At 33.9% G+C, this 12,156-nt stretch overlaps 2 protein-coding genes across 3 annotated transcripts in view; both read right to left on the reverse strand.

Moving 5' to 3' along the window:
• Window positions 1-3,849: 3,849 nt before the first annotated feature.
• Window positions 3,850-7,425, reverse strand: LOC104823369 (protein trichome birefringence-like 34). The gene is made up of 5 exons (XM_010554926.2): window positions 6,983-7,425; window positions 6,010-6,187; window positions 5,562-5,758; window positions 4,756-4,917; window positions 3,850-4,331 (listed from the first exon to the last, which is right to left on the reverse strand). The coding sequence occupies exons 1-5, from the start codon at window positions 7,318-7,320 to the stop codon at window positions 3,983-3,985; spliced, it is 1,224 nt and encodes a 407-aa protein (XP_010553228.1). The 5' UTR covers window positions 7,321-7,425; the 3' UTR covers window positions 3,850-3,982.
• Window positions 7,426-11,665: 4,240 nt separating this feature from the next.
• Window positions 11,666-12,156, reverse strand: part of LOC104823370 (abscisic acid receptor PYL4-like) — a 1,354-nt gene continuing 863 nt past the window's right edge. Inside the window, exon 2 of one of the 2 annotated variants that reach the window (XM_010554928.1) lies at window positions 11,666-12,150. In XM_010554928.1, the coding sequence (XP_010553230.1) occupies window positions 11,854-12,150 (297 nt within the window). In that variant the 3' untranslated portion in view covers window positions 11,666-11,853. The other variant, XM_010554927.1, reaches the window with a different exon arrangement.

Genomic DNA, 12,156 nt, shown 5'->3' on the forward strand with positions numbered 1-12,156 from the left:
ATTATTTTAATGTTTTTTTATTCGTACGTATCTTCTTAAAGCCAAGGTCTGCCGACTACGGTCCAGAGTCAGAGACGTAGAAAGGGGGTTTCCAACATATACAATAGAAAAGTTGACTATATTAAATTATGGACTTTCCTCGTTATTATAAAATGGTTCATTTCATAATTCCTTTCTTTAAGCATTATTATTATTATGTTAAACGATGTGGACTTGTGCCTAATTAGATGTAGTTATCGATTATTCTCTATTTATTTATTAATAAAAATAATTTTTCGTGCAGTAAGCTTAATTAGCGATTATTCTCCATTTATTTGTTAAGATAAATATATTTTCTGCCAATAAGCTTAAAGGGATGGAGAGAGGGAGGGAGGGGGTATTCGTAGCGAAAATAAAATTTCAAAAATCATATTAAATGTTATGGCCGTTTGGTAGATGAAAGGAGCCGGTCCATCTTCTTTCCACGTAATGATTGTGTCCCCTTTTATCGTATCTAATCTTGTAACGAATCATTTTCTCAGCATAGTGTATCTATCGATCTAGGTGTTATTACCCCATTCACATCATATCCATGACCACCCCCCTCTCTGCAACTTTTAATTTGATCGGTCCATCACCCTTTAACATTAATCGTTTTCGAATAATGTCACATGTGATATGATATGATATGATATGATATAACCCATGTTTATATTTATTTCTCTTTTCTTCCACCGGATTTCGACAATCTTGACATATTCATATTTTGTTATCCCATCGACAAGATAAAACTAATTATTGTGTCACGGTTTTGTTTATTGCTTTATTTTTCAACCGAATTGGCTCTTGTAATAGTTGTGATCATTTGTCATATCTATTATTGCGAAATGAAAACCCCCTCACCTATTGGATTGAAATCCACGAGAGAGAGCTATATATATATATATATATATATATATATATATTCCATATAATCGATTTTTTTTTGTTAATGTATATATTTCATATTTCATAATTGTTCGGTGCGACCCTTAATTATGCAAGTTTTTTCTTTTGATTTAGAAAGAATGTACACACACTTGTGTGATCTTCAAGCAGTAACCCTAAAACGCTGCTTGGAGCTTATAGCCTTTTCTACGTGTATATCGATGTATATAGTCTTTGGCTTTTTCTCCGTTATATATTATGAAGACAATGACATGCTTTTTCACCAAAGGAAAGTTCTAAACGGCATTTTAGTCAATGACGAATCAAATGAAATATTGTCTAAGATTTCAATTTTTGTTCTCTCTCTTTTCCGGTGGCGTACGGGTATGTTTGTCGGCAGCAGGGTGTATTGTATACTCATGTTATATATATAGACTCGTAAATGTACGATAGATCGAAAGAGTTTTCTCATATATTTTTGTTTTGAGTGTTCATGTTCTTTTTTGTAATCGGGTGTCATGGGCCGAGGTCCAAATTAATATCGGGATCGGAAACAAACCATATGATTGGAATTATGCAACTCTCTCCAATTTGAAGCCCGAATTCGGGACGGTTATATAAATTGGTGAATAAGTATGCATTATTGGTCGAAGACTTGCAAAACATTCATTCTGACAATATTCAATTTCGTTTTTGTCAGAGTTTCGTTGGGTCATCGTAACAATCACAGCCTCGATCCCGTCGATGTCTCCGATACATAAATACTCAAAAAATTATATTTTAAAAAATAACCGAAAAGAGGAATGAGTGAATTTCCATGGAAATTATATATATATAAAAAAAACCCTAATAATTGGAGTGTCATTTTTTATGAAATACGTGAAGTGTGCATGGAACTTTATAGTCTGAAACTCCTGCAACCTATGCCCAGTTGTGCGCCTTACGCTGTGACACAGAATTTAAAAAAAACACAGCTTTTTCGGACACCAGTTTTATTAATATATTTATACTTTGACGACCATTGTTAGTTTCTGTCAGACTGGTGATACTGAATTATTTGTGTATGTGTGTGTGTATATTACCTATGGTTTATGTAGGATCTAAATTTAATACATGATATATGATACATTTTAATTATTCAGATTTTGCATTATGATAATGGTCAAATCCAAAGAAAACATGTGACATTGATTGGTGCCCGTGCAAAAGGTCTGAAAAGAATCAACCTATAGGATTTGAAATACATGAAGAGACTGTTTGCTAATTATTTGGTATGCGATTTTTTCAAACTGATTTAGAAAGAATATCGTCTATCACCATATGGGTTACATTTATATTTTTTTTTCCTGTTCTTATTGAATTTGATTTGAACCGTCGAGGAAGTATGCGATCCAACTAGCATGGAAAATCTCCAAATAAAAGAAATCGATAAAACGTTACATATAGATTAATGAGAAAATTAATTAAATTTATTATTAATTACTATACATTCATTCTGACAAAATTCAACTTCATCTGCTCAGCTTTTTGCAAAGTCATGATCACGGACACAGTCCTCAATCAATGAGTCTGAAGAAGAACGAGCTTCCATTGATAAATCCAAACATGCGATGATGAATGATATATATATATATATATATATTATGTACGCACATACTATTAACAATTGGACCGTCACTTTTCGGTTGCTTTTAACGTGCATGTAACTTTATAGTCTGAATCTTCTGCCACCTTACCAGTTTCGGCATTCGAGCGTTTAACATAATTGTTTTCTTTTTTTAAAAGACAGTATCAAATACGCATTTTTATTTTTATTGTTATAAGTATCTCTATCTTATTGAAAATAAAAAATTAGTATATTTCTAATCATAATATTTTTAATCTATTATAAATAAATACTAATTTATGAGATTTATATAAAAAATTAAGCTATTATATGAAAAAAAATTCATTTTAAATGTATTATAAAAATAAAAAAAGTTATCACTTAAGATTTTTATTTTTGAAGAAGAAATTATGAAACAAATTTTTAATAATTCGTAACAAAGCAATTAACAAAGTTGTAACTGTTGATGTTCCTATATGATCGTCTAAAAAGGATAATTTCCATATGTTATACAATATTCATCGGAAGCCATTTAATTATTATGTATTTTAATATTTATTCAAAAAAGACATGAAGATATATTTGGTTTCATTACTCAAATACAGTGTTTACGTATTTTTTAAAAATAAAAAATTTCCAAAAAAAGAACAAAAAATAGATTCAAGAGTATTTGGCGTAATTTTCCTTCGAAAAATAAATATAAACTCTCCCTACTTCCTAAAAATTCTCCGTCACAAAAAAAAATACGGAAGATGAAAAAAAAAAAGACAGGAAAAGACGAGCATAAAAAACAAGAAGAAGGAGGCGAAAGATGAATCTCGCACACTATTATCTTTTCGTTCGTTCCTGAGGTCGCTTTTACTATCTTTTCTTCTTTCTATTCGAATCTTAAAAGTTATTACTTTGAGAAACATTGAGTTTTTTTTTTTACAAATAAAAAATAGTTAAAAAAGTAATAATTTGATCATGCAATAGTTATATATATATATATATATATATATATGAAAATCTGTTATCAAATTAGCGAGTTGAACGGACTTCGCCGTGGGCCAAGACGGGCTTTGGAGTGTATCTACCTTAAAACGGCGACGTTTTGGGAAGCGCAATCTCTAAGTCCTCTCCCAACATTTTCAAGGCCCTGTTTTGGTCCATCCCCTATCTGCGTGGGATCCAAATTTACAGTAGAAATATCTTTTCGGCTTTTCCTTTTTAATCTTACAAACATGCATGGGTAACCGAGAGATTCACCGAAGGCCCAATTATATCCCGGGGGCTCGGAGTCATTCTTTAATCACGCATTTTATTGCGTCCCTCCTCCCCACATACGAGTTTCGAACGCTCGACCTTGAAGAGCCTTTTCGGTAGGTGGTCACTCGACCACAAACATGTGGGTAATTACACACAAAGTATTGTTGGAAAAATAATAAACTGTACAATTGCAAATGTTGAGGACGATAAATGATTAGACAATCAATCCTTGAGGAGAAAAGCGTAGAGGAGTTGGTTCCAGACATCGGGGACACCTGGTAAGCACCAGTGTATGCAGTCGGAGTAGCTGTCGGGATCAAGCATCTGGTCCTCCTTCAATGGCTCCCACTGCTTCCTATAGATAGAAGGGTGCCCGTCTTTCCTGTATTCCGACATCTGCGTTATGTTTATCATCTCGACTTCCACTCCTCTTGTCCGCAATTCTCCGATCACGTTTTCCACCGCTCTCATCATCTCCGGATCCGACCCTTTTCCCCTGTACCCCTCCCTCCTTATCCTCTCCGTCTCCCCGTAGCAGCTCTTGTTCATTTCTCCTCCCCACTCTTCAGCCCTATATGTAACCTCATATATAATGTATCAACCACTCACTCTTTTGGTCAATATCGGTTTTTGTCACGTGTGAAGTCTCTCTTCAATCGGATTTTTTATTATCCATGTAACATGTTACATTAATAACTATAGAAACGTGCAATATACATTCATTCGTTGTTTCCACATTAATTTAGAATGATGTAGAAGTATATGAAAAAAATAAAGATCAAAACTAGTGCATGCGAATGCACATGACTAAAACATACCCGATTGGGATCCAGAAATACAAATGTGAATGAAATCAATTAGGAAAGTACGTATAGGGTTTATCACATGATTCATATATATATATATATATATACTTGATGTGTGTGTGTGTGTGTGTGTGTGCATATATATATATATAATAAAGTAGGTTAAAAATTGAGAGAGAGATGAGGTACCTTTCATGAGTGGGGGACATGGAGATGAAGAAAAGCCGAGTGGTGTTTCGGCGAATATGAAGCTCCAACCACTGAGACCAAGTCCGGAGAGCCATCTCGTATGCTCTCTCCATCTCCACTTCTTTGTATATCCCATCTTCGGACTTCTCAAACGACCCCCACCTGTCAATTTCATCATCATTCCCCTCTTTTTTTCATTTTTCATTATTCCTCATATTTATATTCATTATGTGAAATCAATTCATAATCCCTCCGTCTATTTAAATTTCATATCTATCAAGAATTCTAAGACATCTGAATATTAGAGGATTTATCAATTTAACTTTTAGTATATTAGTATACATATATTAATTAGATATTTTTTGTTCTTGATTAACGCGCGAGATCCATTCATAACAATTCATTCACATAAATTTTTCCTTGTTGGAGTGTTTGGGTTTCAAACCGATCGAGCGTTTCAGTTTGGGGACAATTATTTGCGAGATATCATTTGCGGCTTCATTTATTGTTCTAATTTTCTTAAGCGAGCACTGCTTCTTTCTTCGGCGCCTTAATTGTTGGCATTTATATCTAGGGGATATTATGTTAATCATGGATTAAGTTTGTAATTAATGGATATATCTTTTACTGATTTGGTTTGTGTTATGTGTGGACTTAATTCCCAATTTCGAAATTAGATTATTTTAGACAGTCGCCGTGAGGAAACCTGAAACATATATTATGCATATTATCTACCTTTTATATATAAGACATAATTATAATATTAAGAGGGTGTGCGTGTGTGCGAGAGAGAGAGATTTGCTTACAGAGCTTGAATATGGGGACGTTTCCACCATAAGTAGGAGTTGAAGACGAGGATGTCGGAGTCGGTCCAATGTCTCGCATGTTTCTCTATCGATTGGATCCGAACAACTCGATCCGGTAACCTATGGTACGTCGGATCATCCGAATTCGACTCCACCAGCAGTGGGGCCCAATAGAACTCTATCGTCGCATTGTATTCCTATATGTATTTATATTTCATTATCACCACATGACAAAAGCAATCATCATTCCTTTCGGCCGCATCTTTTAACAACCGTCACTAATTAATTGCCTAATTACATACATTATCCCTAAAAACACAACTAACTATTCGACATCATTTAGCCCACATCCCAAACCGAACCAAAATTTATGTTAGAGAAAAAAACCTCGTGAACCGAATAACCTTATAAAATCGAGTAAATCGAACATACGATAGGAGGGACTTACGAGGGCTTTGAAGGTGATGAGGTTGGAGCCATTGTTATGCATATACATTAGCTTAGGATTTGTAATGGCCGAACCGACCAAACACACCATTGAGACCCATTGGCCTCTGTTGAGTGAATCTCCTACGTATACCATCCTCTTGTTCCTTAGCCTCTCTAGCAACTTCGTCCCGTTAAACCTTTTCACATTAATTTAATACTTTACTTAACCCAATTCAATCTCACCATTATCAAAATAAATCATAATTCCCTGCACGTAGTAACATAGTGACTATATATATAATTATATATCCATGTAATAAGCCTAATAAGAACGAGGAATGTTACGAAACAACACAAACGATACGATGGCTGTGGATGGTATGCATTACATTTTGGCAATTTTGAATCGTTAAGACACTATTTTGCATATACCAATAAAAATTTTCGTTTGAAATGCCATGACGTTTATTTAACCTGAAAACTTTATTTCATTAAGATTATCTTGTGTAAAAATCTTGAAAAGTCATCCGTCTAGCATATAAAAGGTTTTTTTTTTTTTTTCCAATTATTGGTTTTGGAATGCTATGACAGGTGAATAAGAGAATAGCAGGGAAAAAAAATATGGAGCAATGTAACATGATAGCATTTAATCGCATTTGTGGGATAGAACAATAAAACTCAAAACACAAATTAAAAGCTACTATATGCTAAATGAATGAGTTTTCAACATTTCTAGTTATTATTAGGAATGAAAACATAGCAAAAAAATATTTGTTAATATTCCTCACAAAAAATCTTAATTGGTATAAGAATAAAATATTTCACGTTTGGAAGCGCCAAAATGTAAAAACGATATTACCATTCATAACCATTTTAATTTCGTATATGGTGATGTGTTTTAACTTTTATGTACACGTACATACATATATATTCATATATATATATATGAATGCATATGAATAATTGTATATATTTAAGTAGAGGATTAAAACCTGGGGAGATCACATCGGTGAGGTTGCCATCTCCAGAACTTGTAACTCAAATCTTTCCGTCCGAACTTCTCGCAAGCCAGTTGATCCGACATGAATCTGCAACCTTCTTCCTTGTACAGAGGGTACGACTCATTATCAAACACCCACTTCCCTTCGTACAAATTACATCCACTGCCACTGCCTCCTCCTTCCACGTCCGAAACGGCATCGTTTAGGTTCTGGGAGCCAGCGTTTTGGGAGAGGTACATGGCGATGACAATGACTCCGGCAACGAGGACGGCGGCGATGGAGTGGAAGCTCGCCCTTATTCCCATCATCAACAGGTGTCGCTTCACCATTGGCTTCCTTCTTCTTCCTTTTCTTTTTTTAATATTATATATATTTATGGGTTCCCACTTCCTCGTGAGGTCTCTTCTTGGGTTATATTGACGAGTCTTCCTCCATGTCCCTCTTTTTAACTTCATTCTTTTTTAAGCTTTTAGAAAAAGTTTGGTGGGTAATCAATTTCTTAAGCTATATATATATATATATATATGTGTATATAATTTGTTGCCCGTGAATTCCTTTTTTTTCTCGATATTTTTATTTTATGAATATCAATTTTATATACTTCTTTAACAGTTCGCCAAACTGCCATTTCAAACTGTTTGGTTGTAATCCCAATATAGTATTAATGACAGCTCATATACGTAATCGAATTGATATTACTATAACCTAAATCCTTTATACAAGGTCTAATGGAATCTTCACAAGATTTTGTACAAGAATTTACATTGTACACAGCAACAGTTGCCAACAGGTCAAATTAATTATACATGTTTCTAGTGATGACATTGCGCCCTATGTTTATTATGTTGATAGTTTGGATTCCAAAAAGTCAAATTCTCCTGCCGATTTTCATTAATAATAAAATCCGTTTCAATGCCAAGAACTCATATTCTATGAAGCTGTTATTAAGATGTCAGACCGAGACTCCATGTGGGTTTGCTTCTGTTACTTGGTTGTCAAGCGAAAGTGACGATCCGTACTGTTGTTTCCGGAGATACCCTCGGCCTCAAATGCCGAGAAAGGGTATCGTCAAGGGGTAGATCGGGAAATTTTGGGAACAACAGATGTTGCTTTTTGTCTGCATAATCCACATCCAGATGGTCAAATAAACAAAAATATAGATATATGAGGGGTTAGGTTAAGGGTTGTTCACATCTCCACATTCGCACTATACGTTTTCTTGAAGATACCTCAAGATTCAGTTGCTTGCTTTGGTTAAAGATTCCCACGCGCACACACGGCGTATATGTATGTACGTATCTATGTATGTATGTATGTATATATATGCATGTATGTATACGTGTGTGTGTGTGGATTGGACTGGGCCATCATATAGATCTTCCTATTGGTCCAACGCCATTGGGTTCACTACATCATGCATTAATCACCATTTTTTTTTTTGGGTAAAATTAATCACCAAAATTTGCAACTAAGACGGTGAAAAATCCATAGGAACTAGGAAAATGTTTTCACAGAAAACTTAGAATAGGCACAAATTTATACAAAATAATTTACTCCCTCCCCATCATTCATATTTTTTTTATAATTAGGTGATCAGACTTGAAGAAATTAGTAAAAAAAAAGGACGTAATTTCCACAATTTTTGTATATGGAGATGTATAACATTTTTATTGCATGGAATTTTAAAAAATCATACAGAAAATCTAAAACGATATCTAAATAACAAAAATTATCTCTAAAACGACTTGTCTATTTGGAAACGAATAACGCGAAAAGAAAAATATGTAAATCACTCTAGGATTCAGAGTGATGGTTAGGTAACACATTTTATAATATTTTTTTTATATATCTTCATGAAAATTTTAAGATTTTTTAATAAGCACTACTTCAGTTTGCTTATTGATAATCTTTTTGGTGTCTCCATCTCACAAAGATAGCGCCTCCAAAATATATTCTGAATCGGTCAATGCATCCCTAAAACTCTTATTCATACGAATAAAAACATACTCCAATTATTTTAACGATCAAATCTATTCACAATTTCCAATTAAAACTAATCATTAGTTAGCGATCTAACTCAGAAAAAAAAATCAAAATTTTTAAAATTTATTTTCCAATTTGTTATTGCGAATTGGAGCTGGAACTTGGGCAGAACTCGGATGGTAGGGTTAGGGTACAGTCGAATTGAAGGAAACTTTGGCGTGAAGGAAATATTTATTAAAAAAAAAAAAGAAAAAAAGCCAGAGACAATTCCCCCTTTATTTAAATTTTTTTTTTATCGATTTAGTTGCAACTTGTAGGGGACCCCACGTCAACTTGCACCTCTCTATTCATTTCATTATCCAAATTTGTGGCCAAATCATTGCTCACCATCACTAACCCTTGATTTAATTATTATTATTCATATATTCTCTTTATATTTCTATGTAGTAACCCACCAATTGCCTGCCGTTTGCATCAAGATTTGAAAACAAAAATACTAATAACCACGATGAATAAGCTACGTCCCTAAACCTATAATTTATTCGTTTATTTAAACATGACAACACCAAAAAATATGTACCCTTCGAATTCGAAGTCTAGTAGTTAAAGAATTCATGATTTTTTAAGAGTTTATGAGTTCGATTATATTCTCCAGCGAGTTTGTCACCTTTTAGATGATTTACATGTTTCATGGTTTGTAGGTTATTGGAGTCGAAGGGTTTATCACCACGTCCGAATGACTGTGGTTGAATTCCGCCGTTACCAAAAAAAAAAAATATGTGTAATGTTTTCCTATGTAAAACACATGTGGGTAAAACAAATTCTAGAATGTTCAAATGTCCGTAGCCTTTGGTGTATATAAATGGACCAAGAGCGTAATATTATGAAAATGGTTATTTGGGTTTAAATATCCGATCCAGTGACTATTTTATGTCGATATTTGAAACTTTTTTATCGGTATTTTTCATTACGATATGATTTTTTTTTTAAATTTCGAAACTCATGCATATATACATACGTATGTATGTTGGAGAGACCACCAACTTGGAACACACCACGACTTCTGTGATGTAAAAGGACATGCAACTTGCACTTCTTTTCTATCTATTAATTATTTATGCGATATATATATATATATATATATATATATATATAACGCATTTAATATGATATCCTCTCTCGAAGAAGCATAAATAAAGAAAAGAAGGTGGTGCGTATAAACAACTTGCATGTCCTTTTTAATCATCCTTGCTGGTTTTTCTTGTTGGATTATTAAAGTATTTGTCAAGTTGCAGCATTAGTTGATTGATTCTTCAATTACATCAACACACACACATATACACACACACATTCACATACATACATATAGATAATGTGTCCTTGTTGATTTTGTCGACAAACTAGATGCTAATCTCTTCCGCGGTCTGTTATCCTCTCAACAAAATGTAAACTAATCATAAAACGTTAATATTTACACAATTTTTTAGAAAAAAAAACAAATAATAATTCGTGTTGAGATTTTTCTTTTATATTTTTTAAAAAAGGGGAAAATAGTAAAAAATGGGTAAAAATAATAGTAAAAAAATACACGTTCAAAAAATAACTAAATAGATTTTCATAAAGAAAAAGACAAAAATATCACTAAAATCTATATATTTTTAAAGGGCACTTTTTTAAATCTAATTTATAAATTGTTTAAACCGTATTAGACAAAATAGAAAACTGATTTTTACTGAATATATATATATATATAACAAATCCCTTTAAAATATATAGTGTTTTATATATATATATATATTATACATCATATAAAACTGCACCAGTTTTATTTATTTAAATCCTAGCTAAACTAACATTTATTCGTACATTGATTAGAATTTTGGGGGGTTTTATGTAAAATGCCATTAATTATATGATGAATATGTCTATGTATACTAAAATTTAATACTGACGTATATTTGCTCGTAATATGGATTTATATATATATAGCTGATGAAAAATCTAACCAATTTCAGATTTGGAGCAATTGTAAAGGATATACCATATTGGATCTGAAAAATATAATCGCTATATAACCAACACGGCTCATACATTATATATATCTAAAGAAACAAAAACTAAGAACCGATAACGTCGTTCCGTACGGCGGTAGAACCATCACAGAAACCGATATGCAAGAAAATACAATGTATCGAACAATAGACAAGATCCACTCGAATTGACGTTAGATTCGTTCATACGTATATATACCTAAAGGCAACTATATATGTAAGTTGTTGTAACTCGAGCGCATATCGTGTCAACTGGTACAATGTGACTGGAACTATATAGATATATCGATCCCTATACATACGTGCCCGTATAAATTCCCAAGTTTCGGTTTAGACACTCCTCCAAGACATAGTGGATACATTCATAAGATCAAAACCCAATATTTTTTTTTTTGTTTGGAATCTTCTTTTGACAACTCGTCTTTTAACTTCGTTATTCGAAACACGTCTCACGAGGGTGGCGAAAATTCGATGTTCGTTTTTTTTAGAAGGTTTACTTTCTCATCATGTGAACTACTATCTTTATTTGAGCTCCAAGGGAAACAAAGACGTTAAATCTCTTCTGCATAAGCTAAATACTAATAGTAAAGGCCGAAATGGGGCGATTCTCGATTCAAATTTGTTCGTATGAACGTTGGGAAAAAAAAAAGAAACTGAAATGATGATTTATGGATATAATCTATGAGATCGCCGGTGTATATTTCACATGTAGATGGGTGTTAAAATGAGAGAGAAAAGAAAAACTCGGGAACGTAAACGACGCAGGAAACATTAATCACGGACGATGAAGCGACAAAAAGCGGCGTCGGATTAAGGAACGTAGTACACTCACAGAGACGTCGTCGTTTTGAGTTTGGTCCCTCCAAGATTCTCCGCGGTCTTTGCCAGCGACTGGAGGTTGCACCGAACGATGACGTCGACGAAGTCGCAGGTCTCGTCCTTTGTGTTCCCCGGAGGAACGTCCACCACGTACGACTCCACCACGACGGTCCCTTCGCCGGAGTGTGAAACATGGAGCGTCGTCACCGACCGGTAGTTCGCCAGCCTGTGGTCCCCACCCACGACGCTGAAGCTGATGACGTGGCGCTCATCGTCTAGGATCTCGAGCCTCTCGGTGCTGCTGGCGGCGGG

Source organism: Tarenaya hassleriana, unplaced genomic scaffold (genome assembly GCF_000463585.1).
Source record: "Tarenaya hassleriana unplaced genomic scaffold, ASM46358v1 Cleome4, whole genome shotgun sequence".
In the NCBI taxonomy this organism is placed as follows: domain Eukaryota; kingdom Viridiplantae; phylum Streptophyta; class Magnoliopsida; order Brassicales; family Cleomaceae; genus Tarenaya; species Tarenaya hassleriana.

Bases quoted from the DNA above. Each gene is read 5' to 3' on its own strand.
- LOC104823369 (XM_010554926.2), bottom strand. From the start codon at position 7,320: ATGGTGAAGCGACACCTGTTGATGATGGGAATAAGGGCGAGCTTCCAC. The intron at 4,918-5,561 runs GTAAGCAAATCT...TGAAATTGACAG, and splicing joins CGTCCCCATATTCAAGCTCT to GTGGGGGTCGTTTGAGAAGT. The intron at 4,332-4,755 runs GTACCTCATCTC...GGTTACATATAG, and splicing joins ATGTCCCCCACTCATGAAAG to GGCTGAAGAGTGGGGAGGAG.